This window comes from Nicotiana tabacum, chromosome 4, assembly GCF_000715075.1.
Source record: "Nicotiana tabacum cultivar K326 chromosome 4, ASM71507v2, whole genome shotgun sequence".
Lineage (NCBI taxonomy): Eukaryota > Viridiplantae > Streptophyta > Magnoliopsida > Solanales > Solanaceae > Nicotiana > Nicotiana tabacum.
In genome coordinates, this window is record NC_134083.1 from 55,134,694 (window position 1) to 55,155,330 (window position 20,637).

Sequence of the window (20,637 nt, forward strand, 5' to 3'; positions counted from 1 at the left end):
AGTTTATAACTAATCGTGGTGCTCCTCTTTCTTTTTCCGCACTATTATTCACATAAAAGACAGAACAACTCCAAGGGGATTTAGAGGGGCGAATGATTTTTTTTTTCCAGAAGATTTGAAATCACGGTTTTACAAGTTTCCATCATTTCTTGATTCATTTGAATAGGTTTTACTTTGGTTGAGATGACCAGTTCATTGAATCCTTCAATGTATGGAGGTTCAATCAAATATTTTTTTCTTTCCCAAAAAGCATTAGGAAAATCAGAGAGATTGAAGAACCTGATTTAGTATTGACTATTGAAATGAAATGTGCCCCCAAAATATATCATATAACCTACCCCTATTAGCTCTGGATTAAGGTATGATTGATTGATATATTGTAATCTCTACTCAGTTTATGTGTTCTTTTGAGTGAATTTCCAAAATCAAAAAGACAATTGAAATCCGAAAGCTCAACCACTAACACAGATTCTAATCAGCAGAAGAAGATGTACTCTGACCATGAGACAGTACCAGAATTAGCACCTAATAGACCCCCTATTGTCAAATCATTAACTTAACTATTTAGAATACAATCTGTTAGAACTAGAGGGTGTACAATATCTGCACATTCAAATACATAATAAGCTTGAAGATATTCCACCGTAAAAGAAAATATTTTAAACCTATGCATGACAGGCAAAAGAGATGCCTTAATTGAATCTTAAATGGAAACTATTTAATTCTGTATGATAAAGGAATATAGCATACGACTTTCCAAGAGTACCAATTCCAAGCATCTGGTTTCACCCTCTATCCTTTTCTTCCAGGATAGAGGGTAAAACCAGATATTTGAAATTGGTAATCTTGGGAAGTCCTACGCTTTATTCCTAACACCCTCTATCATTTTCATCTGTTTTCTTATCAAGATTAAGCTTAAAATGATAATTAAAATAACTCCTCGAACGAATTGACAACAGACAACAGCATGCCTCACGTTGCTTTTAAGGGAATTCTATAACAGACTAAGTGCAAAAATAACCATCTAGAAAATTCCAGAGTATTAAAGAGTTTTCTTTACCTGAAGAGGAGAAAATGAAAATGCCACTAGTGCATTTGCACCGAAATTCACAAGAACTGAAATACTCAACCCTCGCCCTCTAACGCGCAAGGGAAAGATCTCTGAGATCATCAACCAACCAATAGGACCAAACGATAACTGCAAAAGATGACTTCAAAATGTTAGAGCAATACTTGGTCTAGCTCAAAAACCAAAAGAAGCTGGATAGAGCTGTCGTAGATTCCTTCTTTTTTTTGTGGCTCAAGGAATGTTATAATTAAAACAAAAGAAGACATGAAAAGAGGCAAGAGGGTCGTTTAGAAAACCATAGGCTAGAATATTGTACAAAAAATTCCTAAAATCTAAAAAAACTAAGAAAATCACAGAAAAAACTGCAGATGTTATCTTGGAACTGTCAATACACCATAGTAGAATCTTTCCTTTTTCCTTTTTATTTGTTTCTTCTCTCAAAAAGTATGTCAAAACTTCACTTTTTTTTGGGAACAAGCCAGAATTGTTAGATAGTTATGTAGCTAATATGTAATTAGTCCGAGTCTCACATTGAATAGGAGTAGGATATGTATTATGTATAGTTATAAATAGGGCTATTTGTATTACAATTAACATCAATAATATATTTTTCTCATGTGCTTTCTCACATGGTATCAGAGCGTTGGTGAGAAAATATCGTTGTGCGTCATTCCAGCAACATCCGGGAATAAAGAACTCAATCACCGTGCAATTTTCCGGTGACCTAAGTGGTTGTCCGCGTTAACCTTCATATCTGACGGTATTGTGTGAAAACCAACACCACCACGAGATCTACCATAGTCCGACGACCACACCCCAGTCACCCTCTCCGGCACATCTCGCTCCACGCGCCCACATGCGTTGCGAAGGTCTCCAAAATTTCCGACGAGTTCTGTTCACGCGCCGGCGCGTGAGCATATTTTCCCGCATATTCCAAGTTTGGGTTTTCTTCTGCGGTGGTCGCTTCTTTTTCCGACTCTACCCATATAATTTTTTGAATTTTTCAGGAACATTGTTTTCCGGCAATGAACAATATATTTTCCTTTATTGTGAACAGTGTTTTCCCATATATTTTTCCTGCCGGAGTTACTTATTTTCACTATTTCAAGCGAAGAACTTGGTTTCCGGATAACTAAGGAAAAAAAATCTCCAGGTTAAGCTCTGATTAACCATATAAGTTTTAGCCAAGAATTTAAGAAATTAATTGTAGCGAAATGAGATCCAATACTATGAATAGTTGGATGGTTTCTCTATCATATTGAGTTCATTCAATACAAAGCATGTAAACAGACATTTTCAGAGATAGCTTCCGTTGTTCAAATAGGTAATAGCGTGACTTGTGTCTCCCAATCTTCATCTTCCGACTCTTGGATCATTGATTCAGGTGCATCTGATCACATTTCTGGTAACAAATCTCTTTTCACTACTATTTCATATTCTCAATCTCTTCCAACAATCACAACGGCGAACGGGTCTCAAACCATGACAACTGGAATAGGTCAAGCAAGTCCACTTCCTTCCTTACCTTTAGATTCAGTTCTTTATGTTCCCGGTAGTCCTTATGATCTATAGTCGCTAGTCACTTAGCCAAATCACTTAAATGCTCTATTTTAACTCTTGATGAACTTATTTTTATACAGGAACGCAGTACAGGGCGGGTCACTGGTACCGGACGGGAGTCAAATGGACTTTATTACCTTATCCTTGCTAAATCACATGGACTCACATCTTGTCTTCCTTCAACAGCTTGTCATGTTATTGATTCACCAGATTTATTACATAAACGGTTGGGACATCCCAGTTTATCAAAACTTCAGAATCATACTTGGTTTGTCTCACTAGTCTACTCTAGAGTGTGAGTCATGTCAACTCGGTAAGCATACTTGCTCCCATTTTCCTCGGCGTACTAATAATTGAGCAAAGTCACCTTTCACTTTAGTCTACCCAGATGCTTGGGTACCTAGTCGAGTCGGTTCTACTTTGGGATTCCGCTATTTTGTCAATTTTATTGATGATTATTCCAGGTGCACTTGGATATTCTTGATGAAAAATCAATCTAAGTTGTTTTCTATTTTTCAGACCTTCCACGCTGAAATCTGAAATCAATTTGGGGTTTCTATCAGCACATTTCGTAGTGATAATTCCCCAGAGTATTTGTCTTCTGAAATCTCCATTTCAGCAGTTTATGAACTCTCATGGGATCATTAATCAAACATCTTGTCCATACACATCTCAACAAAATGGGTTAGCGGAAAGTAAGAATAGGCATCTCATTGAGACGACTCGTACCCTACTCATACAATCTCATGTTCCGTTGCATTTTTGGGGGATGCAGTTCTCACATCTTGTTATCTTATTAATCGTATGTCATCCTCAACTATCCAAAATCAAGTTCCATTCTCTGTGTTGTTTCCTCACTCGCCCTTGTTCTCTCTTCCACCTCATGTCCTTGGGAGCACATGTTTTGTTCATAACCACTAGGAAAAGATAAGTTAGCTCACCGTGCTCTTAAGTGTGTATTTCTAGGTTACTCGAGAACGCAAAAAAGGTATTCATGCTACTCACCTGACCTCCAGCAGTGCCTTATGTCTATTGATATTACCTTATTTGAACTCAGTCATACTTCAGAGGCTTAGGTGATCACTTAGACATTTCGGAGATGCTACCAGTTCCATCTTTTGGAGATTCAGTCACTATTTCCAACTCACCTTCCTCCACGGCTCCATCACCTACAACTCCAACTCCAGCTCCACCACCTATAACTCTTCCTACATCCTCAACCACAGAAGTCTTACCCATACCAACCATTGAGGAATCTAGTGTTGCTCCTCCTAGATCTCCAGCCACAAGAACACCACTCTTGACTTATCGTCGTCGTTCGCGCCCAGCATCAGGCCCAACTGATTCACGTCCTGCACCTGACCCTACTTCTACTGCAAACTTGTCTTCTCCTAGTCCACCGCTTGCATTTCGAAAAGGTATACAGTCCACACTTAATCCCAATTCCCATTATGTCGGTTTAAGTTATCATCGTCTGTCATCACCCCATTATGCGTTTGTATCATCTTTGTCCTCTATTTTCATCCCTAAGTCGACAGGTGAAGCATTGTCTTATCCAGGATGGCGACAGGCTATGATTGACGAGATGTCTGCTTTACATACGAGTGGTACTTGGGAGCTTGTTCCTCTTCTTTCAAGTAAATCTAATGTTAGTTGTCATTGGGTGTATGCAGTCAAAGTTGGTCCAGATGACCAGGTTGATCGACTTAAGGCTCGTTTTATTGCCAAAGGGTATACTCAGATATTTTGGGCTCGATTACAGTGATATTTTCTCGCTCATGGTTAAAATAGCATCGATCCGCCTTTTTCTATCCATGGTTATTCACCATTGGTCTCTCTATCAATTAGACATTAAGAATGCTTTTCTTCACGGCGACTTTGAGGATGAAATTTATATGGAGCAACCACCTGGTTTTGTTGGTCAAGGGGAGTCTAGTGGCCTTGTATGTCGGTTGAGCCGGTCACTCTATGGTCTAAAGCAGTCTCCTCGAGCCTGGTTTGGTAAGTTCAGCATAGTCATTCAGGAGGTTGGCATGACTCATAGTGAAGTTGATCACTTTATGTTTTATCGGCAATTCTGATTCAAATCTCTGTATTTATCTGGTAGTTTATGTTGACGATATTGTTATTATCGGAAATGATGAGGATGGTATTACTAAGTTGAAGCGACATCTCTTTCAGCACTTTCGGACTAAGGATCTGGGCAAATTAAAGTATTTTTTGGGTATTGAGGTCGTTCAGTCTAGCTCAGGTATTGTGATCTCACAACAAAAGTATGCTTTAAACATTCTTCAGGAGACAGGAATGACAGGTTGTAGACCTGTTGACACTCATATGGATCCGAATTCTAAACTTCTACCAGGACAGGGGGAGCCGCTTAGCGATCCTGTAAGATATAGGCGGCTGGTTGGTAAATTAAATTACCTTATAGTGACTAGACCTGACATTTCTTTTCTTGTGAGTGTTGTGAGTCAATTTATGGATTCTCCCTGTGATAGTCATTGGGATGCGGTTATCCGCATTCTTCGGTATATAAAATCAGCTCCACAGAAAGGATTATTGTTTAAGGATCGAGGCCATGAGCAGATCGTTGGATACTCAGATGCCGATTGGGCAGGATCACCTTCTGATAGACGTTCTACGTCTGGATATTGCGTTTTAGTAGGAGGTAATTTGGTGTCTTGGAAGAGCAAGAAATAGAATGTGGTTGCTCGGTCTAGTGCAGAAGCAGCATATCAAGCAATGGCTATGGCAACATGTGAGCTAGTTTGGATCAAACAATTGCTCAAGGAGTTGAAATTTGGTGAGATCAGCCAGCTGGAACTTGTGTGTGATTATCAAGTTGTCATTCATATTGCATCGAATTCGGTGTTCCATGAGAGAACTAAACACATTGAGATTGACTGTCACTTCGTCACAGAAAAGATACTCTAAGGAGACATTGCTACAAAGTTTGTGAAGTTGAATGATCAGTTTGCAGATATTTTCACCAAGTCCCTCACTGGTCCTTGTATTAGTTACATATGTAACAAGCTCGGTACATATGATTTGTATGCACCGGCTTGAAAGGGAGTGTTATATAGTTATGTAGTTAATATGTTATTAATCTGAGTCCCACATTGAATAGTGTTAGTTTATAGATATGTATAGTGTAGTCTTGTCCCACATTGGAAGAGGAGTAATATCTCCTTGTAGTGTATAGCTATAAATAGGGACCTCTTGTATTGTATTTATCATCCAATATCAATAACATATTTTCTCCCGTGCCTTCTCACATGGTATCAGAGCATTAGTGAGAAAAGATCGTTGTGCGTCATTCCAGCGTTAACCGGGAAGAAAGAACTTAGTCATCGTGCAATTTTTCCGGTGACCTAAGGCTTGTCTAAGTGAAAGTCACTTTCTGTCGGTGTTGTGCTAAAACCAACACCACCACGAGGTAGATCACCCTCCGACGACCAACCCCTGAAATTTTATCCGGCAGAAAAGCCGCCACGCTCCTACATGCGCCGGCAACAACTTTTCCGGTGAGGGTTCCGGCCATTTTTTCGCGAAACTTCTTCAGGACAGTGTGCTCTCCTCAAATCACTTAAATGCGCTTCAGGATAGTGTTATTGAAACTGTCCTGAGCCGCTTAGTGTGTTGTTAGTCGCTTAGCCAAATCACTTAAATGCGCTGTTTTATTTCTTGATGACCATGTTTTTATACAGGAACGCAGTACGGGGCGGATCATTGGTACCGGGCGTGAATCAAACGGACTTTATTACCTTATCCTTGCTAAATCACATGGACTCACATCTTGTCTTCCTTCTACAACTTGTCCTGTTACTGATTCACCAGATTTATTACATAAACGGTTGGGACATCCCAGTTTGTCAAAACTTCAGAAAATGGTATCTGGTTTATCTCACTTGTCAGCTCTAGAGTGTGAGTCATGTCAACTCGGTAAGCATACCCGCTCTCATTTCCCTCGGCGTCTTGATAATCGAGCAGAGTCACCTTTTACTTTAGTCCATTCAGATGTTTGGGGTCCGAGTCGGGTCAGTTCCACCTTGGGATTCCGCTACTTTGTCAGTTTCATTGATGATTATTCCAGGTGTACTTGGATATTTTTGATAAAAAATCGATCTGAGTTGTTTTCTATTTTCCAGACCTTCCACGCTGAAATTCAAAATCAATTTGGGGTTTCTATTCGCACATTTCGTAGTGATAATGCCCGAGAGTATTTGTCTTCCCCATTTCAGCAGTTTATGAAATCTCATGGGATTATTCATCAAACATCTTGTCCGTACACATCTCAACAAAATGAGGTAGCTGAAAGAAAGAATAGACATCTTATTGAAACTGCTCGTACCCTACTCATACAATCTCATGCTCCATTGCATTTTGGGGGGGATGCAGTTCTTACATCTTGCTATCTTATTAATCGTATGCCATCTTCAGCTATCCAGAACCAAGTTCCATTCTCTGTCATGTTTCCCCACTTACCTTTGTTCTCTCTTCCACCCCGTATCTTTGGAAGCACTTATTTTGTCCATAACCTTACTCCAGGAACAGATAAGTTAGATCTTCGTGCTCTTAAGTGCGTATTTCTGGGTTTCTCGAGAACACAAAAGGGTATCGATGCTACTCTCCTGACCTCCAGCGGTACCTTATGTCCGCTGATGTTACCTTCTTTGAAACCCAATCATACTTCACAGGTTCAGGTCATCACTTAGATATTTCTGAGGTACTACCAGTTTCATTTTTTGGAGATTCAGTCACTCCAGCTCCACCACCTACAGCTCCAGTTGTAGCTCCACCACCTATAGCTCCAGTTGTAGCTCCACCACCTATAGCTCCATTTCCACCACCTATAGCTCTGGTTGTAGCTCCACCACATATAGATCCAGTTCCTCCACATAATTCAGTTCAACCTTCTACAGCTCCACCACTCTTGACTTATCATCGTCGTCCACATCCAGCATCAGGACCGGGTGATTCACGCTCCGCATCAGATTCTGCACCTACTACGGACTTGTCTCCTCTTAGTCAACCAATTGCACTCCGCAAAGGTGTACGATCAACACTTAATCCTAATCCCCACTATGTCGGTTTAAGTTATCATCGCCTGTCATCACCTCATTATGCTTTTATATCTTCTTTGTCCACTGTTTCTATCCCTAAGTCTACAGGTGAGGCACTATCTCATCCAGGATGGCGACATGCTATGATTGACGAGATGTCTGTTTTACATGTCAGTGCCACTTGGGAGCTTGTTCCTCTTCCTGCAGGTAAGTCTACTGTTGGTTGTCGTTGGGTTTATGCAGTCAAAGTTGGACCGGATGGCCAGGTTGATCAGCTTAAGGCTCGTCTTGTTACAAAAGGATATACTCAGATTTTTGGGCTTGATTATAGTGATACTTTCTCTCCCGTGGCTAAAGTAGCATCTGTTCGTCTCTTTTTGTCCATGGCTGTTGTACATCATTGGCCTCTTTATCAGTTAGACATTAAGAATGCTTTTCTCCACGGTGATCTTGAGGAAGAAGTTTATATGGAGCAACCACCTGGTTTTGTTGCTCAGGGGGAGTTTAATGGTTGTGTGTGCAGATTGCGCAGGTCACTATATGGTTTGAAACAGTCCCCTCGAGCTTGGTTTGGTAAGTTCAGCACAATTATTCAGGAGTTCAGCATGACTCGTAGTGAGGCTGATCACTCTGTGTTTTATCGGCATTCTGCTCCTAATCTGTGTATTTATCTAGTGGTTTATGTTGATGATATTGTTATTACTGGTAATGATCAGGATGGTATTACTAATCTGAAGCAACATCTCTTTCAGCACTTCCAGACTAAGGATCTGGGCAGATTGAAGTATTTTCTAGGTATTGAGGTCACTCAGTCTAGCTCAGGTATTGTTATTTCACAGCGAAAGTATGCCTTAGACATTCTTGAGGAGACTGGAATGATGGGTTGCAGACCTATTGACTCTCCTATGGATCCGAATGCTAAGTTTCTGCCTGGACAGGGGGAGCCTCTTAGAGACCCTACGAGATATAGGAAGTTGGTTGGCAAATTGAATTACCTCATAGTGACTAGACCTGACATTTCTTTTCCGGTGAGTGTTGTAAGTCAGTTTATGGATTCTACCTGTGATAGCCACTGGGATGCAGTTGTTCGCATTCTTCGGTAAATAAAGTCAGCTCCAGGTAAAGGATTACTATTCGAGGATCGAGGCCACGAGCAAATTGTTGGGTACACAGATGCTGATTGGACGGGATCACATTTTGATAAACGTTCTACGTCTGGATATTGTGTTCTAGTAGGAGGTAATTTGGTCTCGTGGAAGAGCAAGAAACAGAATGTAGTTGCTCGATCTAGCGCCGAAGCCGAATATCGGGCCATGGCTATGGCGACGTGTGAGTTAGTTTGGGTCAAGCAGTTGCTCAAGGAGTTAAAGTTCGGAGAAATCAGCAAGATGGAACTAGTGTGTGATAACCAAGCTGCTCTTCATATTGCGTCAAATCCGGTGTTCCATGAGAGGACTAAACACATTGAGATCGACTGTCACTTTGTCACAGAAAAAATACTTTCGGGAGATATTGTTACAAAGTTTGTAAAGTCGAATGATCAACTAGCATATATTTTCACTAAGTCTCTTTCTGGTTCTCGTATTAGTTACATGTGTAACAAGCTTGGTACATATGATGTGTATGCACCGGCTTGAGGGGGAGTGTTAGTTTACAGATATGTATAGTGTAGTCTTGTCCCATATTGGAAGAGGAGTAATATCTCCTTGTAGTATATAGCTATAAATAGGGACCTCTTGTATTTTATTTATCATCCAATATCAATAACATATTTTCTCCCGTGCCTTCTCACAAATAGGAGTAGGATATATATTATGTATAGTCATAAATAAGGCTCACTATATTATAATTAACATCAATAATATATTTTTCTCTTGCGCTTTCTCACAAAAATACTTTCTAGTACCTCAGTGAATAACTGTCACATACTTTTTTCTTCTACTGATCTATGGCCTAATTTCATGATCTGCAAAAGATGGTGTGTAACGGTCAAAAAATGGCCTCCTACCTTTTTCCTTTTTATAAGCTCTGCTAGTATAAGATCAATGAAAAGAAGAAGCTTCTCAAAACAAACCGTTCCAACGCCAGTTACCAATAAGATTTGACTATTTTCACAGTCCACTGAAATTTTTAAAGTAACGGACATTCACAACATCCAAAGAAATAATTTCCATTATACCAGTGGGGTTAAAGATGAGCAAAGGTTGTTGCTTACTTTTCAAAAGAAGACAAAAATCTACAATTACTGCAGCTAATAAAATTTGTACAAAAACCATGATGTCATTCACACTGTATAGCCAAAAGTTGGACTCACTCAAACAAATCTATTATAGCACTTTCAAGCACAAATATTAAAAGAAATAAAGCTTGAATTACCTGGTAACAGCCAACATACAGTAGCAGAGCACTAACAGCCACAGCTGGTACATTACCCAGGTAAGTGTAATATGATCCCAGGAGGAAAAGTGATATTGCCTGCAGAGAATACATGATTAGTGGGAGCTTCAGTAAAATTAACATTGATTGTTATGAAGTTGCTTCTTTAGAAGTAAGTTATGTTAGTAGGTTAAACATGTCAAATCCACCTGGGTAGGCCTTCTGAAATCATAAACTAATATAATTAATACTCACTCCATTTCAATTTACACTTTTCATTTTGACATGCTCCAGAATGTTTGATAACATTCCATTGATAATATCATTTAATACAAAGTTTCACTACTTTCTAGAATTCCAATACATTTAACTATAAAGTAATGTTTTCTCAAACCAGTTACCATTAATTTAATACTTTTTACTACCACTATACACATGTCAAATTAACATCTAAAACTCAGTTGTCTAGTCAAACATGCAAAATGAAACAGAGGGTGTAGTACTTACAATCCCAGACACACCTCCAAGAAGCAGAGGCCTCCTCCCAAGCTTATCAACAACTACAACTGCTACTCCAGTCATAATGAGCTGAACATGGTGAGAAAAAGGGAATCGTAGGGTCATTCTAATGCTGTAGCAAAAGTTAAGTGAACTAGCAGCAATATACCATAAACGTAAAAAGGATAACTAGCACAGAGCCACAAAGGAAGCAAGCTAAAAGGAAAAGCCAGACTAGTACGACAATTATCATTATTTCTACATCAATGAATGTTACTGCATCAACTTTGCAAAGTTTTTCTGAACAAACCCACAAGTATTTTATCTACTTAACACCACAGGAAGTTGCAAACTGACATTACCAGAAACAGTATAACTTAAAACAGTGTCCTTTACCACCCGAGAGGACATATTGTCTTTTTCATTCTTTTCCAGGTAAGAACAAGGTTAAAATAGAAAGAGAAAGAAAACGATCTCCCTCAAGAAATCACCTTCAACAGCGCAAGGAAAATCGAAGCTCTTGTAGCATCAGCTGCCGCAGAAAATCCTGCATCCTGTGATTGTATGATAAGTTAGAATGGCACAAAGAAGAGAAAGTAATATAAGAACGGCATTAGCACTAAGCAACCTTCACCTATTTGGCAAGTGTACCTGAAAAATTTTTGCAGCATAATACAAGACACTTGGTTGCCCAGTTATCTGCCATGTGAAAAGCAAAAGATGTGAGCACACAGTTAGATAATTGCTAGTGGAATGAAAATGAAATATTAGATATATAGCTACCTGTTGAAACAAGATTAGTCCAGCACCAATTGTGAGGGCTTTCAAGCATTTTCCTTGCAACATTTCACCTATAGTAGCCTCTTTTTCTTCGCTTAGTTGCGAAAGCTCAGACAGAATGTCATCTACTTGACGAGGTGCTGAATCACCAATTGCTGCTCCCCTAAGCTGGCGCAAGCAACATATGGCCTTCTCTCTTAAACCCTGCAACTCACCCTTCCCCTGTATAGCACATAGAAGAATCCACCTGGGCGACGAAGGAAGCCACCACATTCCAATTCCCATAATAACTGCTAAAGGGGCACTAACTCCATACATATATCGCCAACCAGCAACAGTTTCTATCAGAAGGCTTCCAACTGTATATCCAACCTACAAATGACAGCTTAGCACAATTGAAAAGAGCCCAGTACAACAAATAATAATACCATGAAATATACCTATAGATCCAAAGAGCAACTTCTTCTACATTAATGGCCGTATAGACCAACCAGAATTTCCAGGCAAGTATGTCGTACTTACTAGCATCCCAAAAACTATGAAGAACTCCTTAAGAGAAATCAGCTGTCCTCGTATCTGGCTGGGAGCCGTTTCAGCAATGTACATCGGAGCAGCATGCATTGCCTGCCATGGAACAGAAGGAGAAAATGGAGCAATCAGTTTGAAAGTTGGGTCTTTAATAAGAAGTAGATTCCCGAAATACTTTTCCGGTTACTACTCCTTAATTCATGACTTGACCTTGATGGCCTGCTGTAATTGTTGCCTCGTCATACCAAACATGAAGAAGAAAGGAAGATAAAAGAGTTCATTTCTGTGTTCAGGAGTTTAATCAGGAAACAACTCATAAAGGAGAACGATAGAAGTGAGAGTTTCATGTGTGTAAAAGCATCAGGTAGAGTTCAACGAAAGTAGAAAGACACCTGAGAGAATAAAGAAAATGGTAAACAGTAGACAACTTTTAAAGGAGATATAAACAAGTGGAAGGACTCACGTGCTGAGAACGCACCATCTCAATTCACAGGTGAAAATACGAAAACCCCTGGTAAAATAAATAAAATGGAAAGAGAAGGTTGAAGGCGTTGCAGTATCTTACCAGTCCAATTCCTACACCATACAGCAAGCGCCCAATTACCATAATAACATAGACAGGAGCAAATGCTGTTACCAGAGCTCCAACAAAATAGAACAAAGCAGACACAATCAACTCCCTTCTTCTCCCTACAAATTAATTAAGTAGTTTCAGTCACAAGTTGAAATGTGACACCAATTGTGGTCAATAGAAAAACTAACCAAGCCAGTCAGCAATTTGGAAAGCAACCGCTGAGCCAATTAAAGCACCATACAGTGAGCCACTAGTCTGTGACAATGAGCAAACTTTAGATCTTTCCAAAGCTCTGACAGAAGAAGGCACATATGATTTACCAGAAAAGGAGATACTTACTACGAGACCAAGTTGCACAGAAGACAAGTCATACCAAGAAATTCCACTAAATGTAGCTGACTGCAGAATATAAGCAACATTAACTTGATAAAAGTTGTTCTTTTTAATTACTGAGCCAACTGCAGAATATACCCAAGGTGACCAATTAGAAGCCATAACTTCTATATACCAGAACTAATAACAATAGCGTATGTGACAAGCAAATATTATGAACCGTGAACAGTTGGGTGCATTTAAAAGGATCACTATCAGAATCATTTGATGACTTTTCCAGATTAACTTGAAACTGTAAAAAATATATATAGCTGCCTTTGAAGAGAAACAAGTAATTCAAGTGGATGCATTTATATGACTATCAACATCTTTGCAATAACAAAGATCTGGAGACACAAGATGTTCAAAGCCTGATCTCAATTGAAAATAAACTTAAAAACATATTACAAACTACCATGTGCTGGGAAATAGAAACAGGGTAACCGGAAGAAGCAAACCCAGGATTAACGCGACGAGGGCACCAGTATTTTGCTCAACCAGTGCTCCCCAAAGGCTAGTGTTCAGGGTGATTTAAATTAACCATTTTCAAGGTATACACACACATATACAAGATTTCAGCCGAAGTTTACGGGGTCCGGTGACCCCTCAAGGCTACTCATAGGTCCGGAAAGACAGATAAAAATTGTCAAGTTCAGTCTTTTTCCTACTTGCCAGAACCAACGCTGAAACTTCCATCTGTTTCCTCCAATATCAGTTCTCTTGTCCTTTTACACAAAGTAAATCCAGAATCCAGAAAGGCTCTTATGAACAGTCTTATGCATCATCTAATAAAGCTAGGAGAACATAAAAAGGAGTAGAAGAGCTAGAAAAATGGTAATTAGATTTCTTCTTTTTTCTTTTTCCTTTTTTTCTTTTTTCTTTTAATTATAACAAGCACAAGGACTCTTTACTAGGTCGAAGGAAAGAAGATACCTCTATGGAAATTGTAGCAGAGGATGTGGCTCCAATATCATAACCATAAAGCAGTCCTCCAAAAGCGGGGAACAGAAATCTGGAAATTGCTCATCAACTTATCATAATGTATTCAGATGGAAAAGATGAAAAGAATAAGTATCTCTACAAAGCTAATCAACATAATATTTTTCTATCCTAGTTTTCTTTTCCTTTTAATCTGGAATGCTAAACCTTAAGCAACTAGTCATGTACAGCTTTCAGTAAAATATAACCCAAAGCTAACACTTTGAAGCTAGAAAGTTTCTTTCTTTGTTCTTCATAACATACATCAGAGCTTCTTTTTTTCATTTGGATCATCTGATTAATTCATATCTGAGGATAAAGACCGATATCTATCTTGCCAACAATATCATAGTATGCCGAATTACAGCAAAGGATGACTTAACAAATCTAAATTTTGAAGAGAAGATTCCCTTTTATATAGATAGTTAAGATAACCTAATAGAGGATTGTTGTTGAGCCAAAATCCATATTATAAGTTACACATATTGTATACGGTCAAAACCGAGGTTTGCCCTTCGTATGATTAATCGAGATTGGAACATGATGGTCCAAGGTTCATCATTGTAATATCAAGCCATGGTGCGAAGTATATGTTGTCGAGCTCGATACCCAGAGACCGATCAAGATCGAGGTCGGCCAAGATCGAGCTCGAAGACCCAGAGACCGATCAAGATCGAGATCGGCCAGGATCAAGATCGAGGCAAGAAACAAAAAAGTCGTTATAGCCGCAATTAGGGGGAGAATCTCGGCGGAAATCACGGCACGTATCAAGAAGAGGCCGATTAATTAGCCTATCATGAGAGCCCTTACTGTATTTAGAATTGTATCAAGAGTAGGACTCCCCTACTTATATAAAGGGGGTCTGATAAGGGGGTATTCACGCAATAAAAAGCAATATACTATTCTTTTCTTTAGGTTCTCAATACTCTGTTACTCTGCTTATATTTCATTTGCCATTTAACTTAGCTCGAGGGTCAAAGTTGTTTGCTTTTATTTTTCTTTACAGTCAATTTCAATATCAATTAGCATATTTTCTCAGTTTGTGCCAAGTAAAATCATGTGTCCTTAAAACCACATATAAATTCAATTGTTATCCGTTTTTAGGGTAAACAGTTTGGCGCCCACCGTGGGGCTAAGGATAATAGTGATTGCTTGGTGCTAATTTTTATAACACACACTGCTTTACACTTGTTCTTGTAAGCGTTTTTGATTCTAGGATTGGGCATGTCGAACTCTCAAGCAGTACCCACACACATCAACAACAGCCTTGGTTTTCATAGCGAAAACGACAACGTAGCCGCCCCAGGAAACGAAGTGCTTCCAGTTGACCTCGAGGGAGTACCAGTTGCAGACCCCATCGACGTCAGTTCCCATGTTGCCCTGAATGCAAATCTGGGCGTCGACCCCGAAAACAGCGTCCGCAGAGACATTCGATCAGCCGGTCAGAACTCACAGGGCGGCGAAGAAGGCGGGATCAGCCTTCGAATAATATTCGAAATGCTGCAGGCTCAACAAGCTGCAATAGCACAACTTCAAAATCAGAACCACGCACCAAGTAGGGTCGAACCCGAGCCATGACAGGAAATTGTTCACAGGGCCGAACCAGTGCTGGGGAGGTCAAATGTGAATTGAGACAGGAACCGACCCTGCTATCTTGAAAATGCTCGAGGAGCTGACAAAGCGAATTGAATCGGGCGAGAAGAAGATTGAAGCGAATGACAAAAAAGTGGAAACATATAATTCCAGAGTTGATCAAATTCCGAGAGCACCACCAATTTTGAAGGGTTTGGATTCAAGGTTCATACAAAAGCCCTTCCCCCCGAGCGCAGCTCCTAAGCCCATTCCGAAAAAATTCCGCATGCCAGAAATTCCCAAGTATAATGGAACTACCGACCCCAACGAGCATGTCACTTCTTACACATGCGCAATAAAGGGGAACGATCTAGAGGACGATGAGATTGAGTCTGTACTGCTGAAGAAATTCGGAGAAACTTTATCAAAGGGGGCGATAATATGGTATCATAATTTACCACCTAACTCCATTGATTCTTTTGCCATGCTCGCAGATTCCTTCGTCAAAGCGCACGCCGGAGCGATAAAGGTCAAGACTAGAAAGTCGAACCTCTTCAAAGTAAAACAGAAAGACAACGAGATGCTCAGAGAGTTCGTATCTCGGTTCCAAATGGAGCTTATGGATATGCCCCTAGTCGCCGACGATTGGGTCGTTCAGGCTTTCACTCAAGGCCTAAACATACGAAGTTCGGTAGCCTCACAACAGTTGAAGCAGAACTTGATCGAATATCCAGCTGTAACCTGGGCCGACGTGCATAATCGGTACCAGTCAAAGATTAGGGTCGAGGATGACCAATTGGGGACTCCTTCCGGGTCCGTTTATCCAAACAGGACCATCGACAAAGTCAAAAGGGATATTGACCGGGAACCACGGTCAAACAGAGATCGATATCAGCCATACGGTGGGGATCGGAGAAACAACGGAGCTGGACGCAACCCCGTTTGAACTGATAGAAGAAATGATCGAGGACAGAGCTCTCGAGGGCTCATGAGTAAGAGTAGTTTCGACAGAAATGTCGAACCCAAAGAAGCACCACGACTATCGGAATACAACTTCAACATTGATGCATCAGCTATTGTCTCGGCCATTGGGCGCATCAAAGACACCAGGTGGCCCCGACCTCTACAGACTGATCCGGCCCAGAGAAATCCTAATCAAATGTGCAAATATCATGGCACACATGGTCATAGAACAGAAGATTGCAGACAGCTGAGGGAGGAGGTAGCCCGTTTGTTCAACAAAGGGCATTTTCAAGAATTCTTAAGCGATCAGGGCAAAAACCATTTCAAGAACAGAGATTCAAACAGACAGAATGAGCAAGAAGAGTCGCGGCACGTGATCCACATGATTGTGGGAGGGGTCGATATTCCTCAGGGAGCCGTATTCAAACGCACCAAGGTGTCGATCACGAGGGGAAAACGAACTCGAGACTATGTACCGGAAGGGACCTTGTCTTTCAATGACGATGATGCAAAGGGGATCTTACAACCCCACAACGACGCACTGGTAATATTTATCATTCTGAATAAAATTCAAGTTAAACGTGTTTTGATTGATCCAGGTAGCTCGGCCAACATTATTCGATCGAGGGTCGTAGAACAGTTCAGCCTACAAGATCAAATTGTGCCCGCAGCCCAAGTACTTAACGGCTTCAACATGGCAAGCGAAACCACCAAAGGTGAAATTACTTTACAAGTGAACGTGGCCAGGACCATCCAAGAAACAAAGTTCCATGTGATCGATGGTGACATGAGGTACAACGCCCTGCTCGGAAGGCCTTGGATCCATAACATGAGGGCAGTACCCTCGACACTTCACCAAGTTCTGAAGTTCCCAACGTTGGAGGGAGTCAAAACAGTGTACGGGGAGCAACCCGCCGCCAAGGAAATGTTTTCAGTCGATGAAGTGATACCGGTATCGGCACTCTCATTAACGAAGGGATCGAAGGGAAAACAGGAGGCCAAATAGCAACCACAGATACCGGCCTTGACCCAATTGCAAGAGCAAGGGATCGACGAGGATGACGACTACTGGATCCCTCGATCCTTCGTAATTCCCGATGACTCCAACGCCACCAAGTCAATGGTCGAAGAGCTGGAACAAGTCACACTGGCCAAGCATCAGCCCGAACGAAAGGTATACCTGGGCACGGGGCTAACCCTCGAGCTCAGCAAAAAGCTTATTCATTTCCTTAAAGCTAACACGGATTGCTTTGCTTGGTCCCACCTCGATATGACAGGGATTCCACCTGAAATTACCACTCACAAACTAAGCCTGGACCCTAAATTCCGCCCGGTAAAGCAAAAAAGACGTCCCCGGTCCGAGGTCAAACATGCCTTCATCAAGAACGAGGTAACCAAACTTCTCAAAATAGGATCCATTCGAGAAGTAAAGTACCCCGAATGGTTAGCAAACGTAGTGGTAGTACCTAAGAAGGGAAACAAACTTAGAATGTGTAGATTATAAAGACCTGAATAAAGCATGCCCAAGGATTCTTTTCCTTTGCCTAATATCGATCGTATGATTGATGCCACGGCCGGCCACGAGACTCTCAGTTTTCTCGATGCCTACTCCGGGTACAACCATATACAGATGAACCCGGAGAATCAGGAAAAGATCTCGTTTATCACTAAGTACGGCACCTACTGTTATAATGTAATGCCATTCGGTCTAAAAAATGCTGGTGCAACTTATCAACGCTTAGTAAACCAAATGTTCGAAGAATAAATAGGAAAGTCAATGGAAGTTTATATTGATGACATGTTAATTATGTCCCTAAGAGTAGAGGACCATTTAAAGCAATTGCAAGAGATTTTCGATATACTAAGGAAGTACAATATGAAGCTCAACCCCGAAAAATGTGCATTCGGAGTTGGCTCGGGTAAGTTTCTTGGTTTCATTGTGTCCAACCGGGGAATCGAGATCAACCCCAATAAAATCAAAGCTATCAAGATATCACGGTAGTGGATAATGTAAAAGCCGTGCAGAGGCTGACGGGGCGGATAGTCGCCCTAGGATGATTCATTTCGAGATCCTCAGCTAGGAGCCACCGATTGTTCTCACTGCTTAAGAAGAAGAGCAATTTTGCATGGACTCTGGAATGCCAGCAGGCCTTAGAGGAACTAAAGCGGTATTTATCGAGCCCGCCGTTGCTTCACACCCCGAAAGTGGACGAACAACTTTACTTGTACTTGGCAGTCTCGGAGATAGCGGTAAGTGGAGTCCTGATCCGAGAAGAACAAGGTACGCAATTCCCTGTCTATTATTGTTAGTTTACAGCATGTATATAGTGTAGTATTGTCCCACATTGGTAGAAGAATAGTATGTCCTTGTATAGTATAGCTATAAATAAGGACATCTTGTATTGTATTGTTCATCTAATATCAATAACATATTTTCTCCCGTGCCTTCTCACATGGTATCAGAGCAATTGTGAGAAACTTATCGTTGTGCATAAATTCCAGCGATTCCGAGAAAGAGAAATCGTTGTGCATAAATTCCAGCGATTCCGGGAAAGAGAAATCAGTACTTTTTTAAGGCTGTTTTCTATCTGCTTCATTTCTGTCAGTGTTGTGCAAAATCCAACACTACCACAAGAGTCGTCACTGTCCGGCGACCAAACCCCAGTGAAAAATTCCGGCAGCAGCCTCCTCACGCGCCACCAGAAGCTCACGCACGTGAGCTCACGCGCCGGCGCGTACGACCACTTCCGGCCATTCTTTTGAAAATCTTCCTACAGAACAGTTGGGTCGCCTGGTAATTCCGATCCTACCCCTACTGTTTTCATTTCATTCCGACAACTTTGAGTTTTTTCCGGCAGCTACAGTACTATTCCGACAGCTACAGTAGATTCAGGTAGCTACAGTATTTCAGTATTCTGTTTCTGTGTTTCCGTACACTGTTTCAGTGGATTGCAGTTGATTCTTTCTCCCATTTGGTAATAATTTGCAATAATGTCTTTGGGATTTGATGCTTTTGGGTCTAGAAACATGAGTTCTGGAAGCTCTAGTGCTATTATTACCTCGGAACCTTTAATGAGAGGTTCAAACTACTTAGCTCGGGCTTCATCTGTCGAGTTATGGTGTAGAGGTCAAGGTGTTCAAGATCATCTAATCAAACAGTCTAGCGATGGAGATGAAAAGGCAATAGCACTTTGGGCAAAAAATCGATGCTCAGTTATGTAGCATCTTGTGGCGATCTATTGATTCCAAGTTGATGCCCTTGTTTCGTCCATTCCAGACATGTTATTTGGTTTGGGCAAAGGCACGCACCTTATACACTAATGACATATCTCGCTTCTATGATGTGATATCACGGATGACAAACTTAAAGAAGCAGGAATTGGATATGTCTACTTACTTGGGTCAAGTACAGGCAGTCATGGAGGAATTTGAGAAGTTGATGCCAGTTTCTGCTAGTGTGGAAAAACAACAAGAGCAGCGACAGAAGATGTTTCTCGTTCTTACCCTCGCTGGACTTCCTAATGATCTTGATTCAGTACGCGACCAGATTTTGGCTAGTCCGTCTGTCCCGACAGTTGATGAATTATTCTCTCGATTACTCCGCCTTGCTGCAGCACCAAGTCCACCAGTGATCTCATCACAGATACTTGATTCCTCTGTTCTTGCATCCCAGACAATGGATGTTCGGGCATCTCAAACTATGGAGCATAGACGAGGAGGAGGTTGTTTTGGAAGATCTAGACCCAAGTGTTCTTATTGTCACAAACTTGGACACACTCGTGAAATGTGTTATTCCTTACATGGTCGTCCACCCAAAAATGCTTACATTGCTCAGACCGAGACTCCAGGTAACCAAGGATTTTCTTTATCTAAAGAAGAATATAATGAGCTTCTTCAGTATCGAGCAAGTAAGCAGACATCTCCACAAGTAGCCTCAGTTGCTCAGACTGATACTTCTGTAACTGGTAATTCTTTTGCTTGTGTTTTCCAGTCTAGCACTCTTGGCCCATGGGTCATGGACTCCGGCGCTTCTGATCACATCTCTGGTAATATATCACTTTTGTCAAATATTGTATATTCACAGTCTCTTCCCACTGTTACTTTAGCCAATGGATGTCAAACTAAGGCAAAAGGAGTTGGACAAGCTAATCCCTTGTCTTCTATCACCCTAGATTCCGTTCTTTATGTCCCTGGCTGTCCTTTTAGTCTTGCATCTGTTAGTCGTTTGACTCGTGCCCTCCATTGTGGTATATATTTTATTGACGATTCTTTTATTATGCAGGACTGCAGTACGGGACAGACAA

General features: G+C 40.9%; 1 protein-coding gene across 1 annotated transcript in view; it reads right to left on the reverse strand.

The window, feature by feature from the left end:
* The window catches only part of LOC107797191 (D-xylose-proton symporter-like 2), a 42,892-nt gene that overhangs the window by 11,871 nt on the left and 10,384 nt on the right, over positions 1-20,637 (reverse strand). The window contains exons 3-13 of the mRNA XM_075251887.1: positions 13,754-13,832; positions 12,788-12,847; positions 12,637-12,703; positions 12,440-12,564; positions 11,869-11,970; positions 11,350-11,718; positions 11,218-11,265; positions 11,058-11,120; positions 10,576-10,656; positions 10,069-10,167; positions 1,061-1,198 (exon numbers count right to left, since the gene is read on the reverse strand). Coding sequence (XP_075107988.1) covers positions 1,061-1,198; positions 10,069-10,167; positions 10,576-10,656; positions 11,058-11,120; positions 11,218-11,265; positions 11,350-11,718; positions 11,869-11,970; positions 12,440-12,564; positions 12,637-12,703; positions 12,788-12,847; positions 13,754-13,832 — 1,231 coding nt within the window. The remainder of the gene's footprint in view (positions 1-1,060; positions 1,199-10,068; positions 10,168-10,575; positions 10,657-11,057; positions 11,121-11,217; positions 11,266-11,349; positions 11,719-11,868; positions 11,971-12,439; positions 12,565-12,636; positions 12,704-12,787; positions 12,848-13,753; positions 13,833-20,637) is intronic.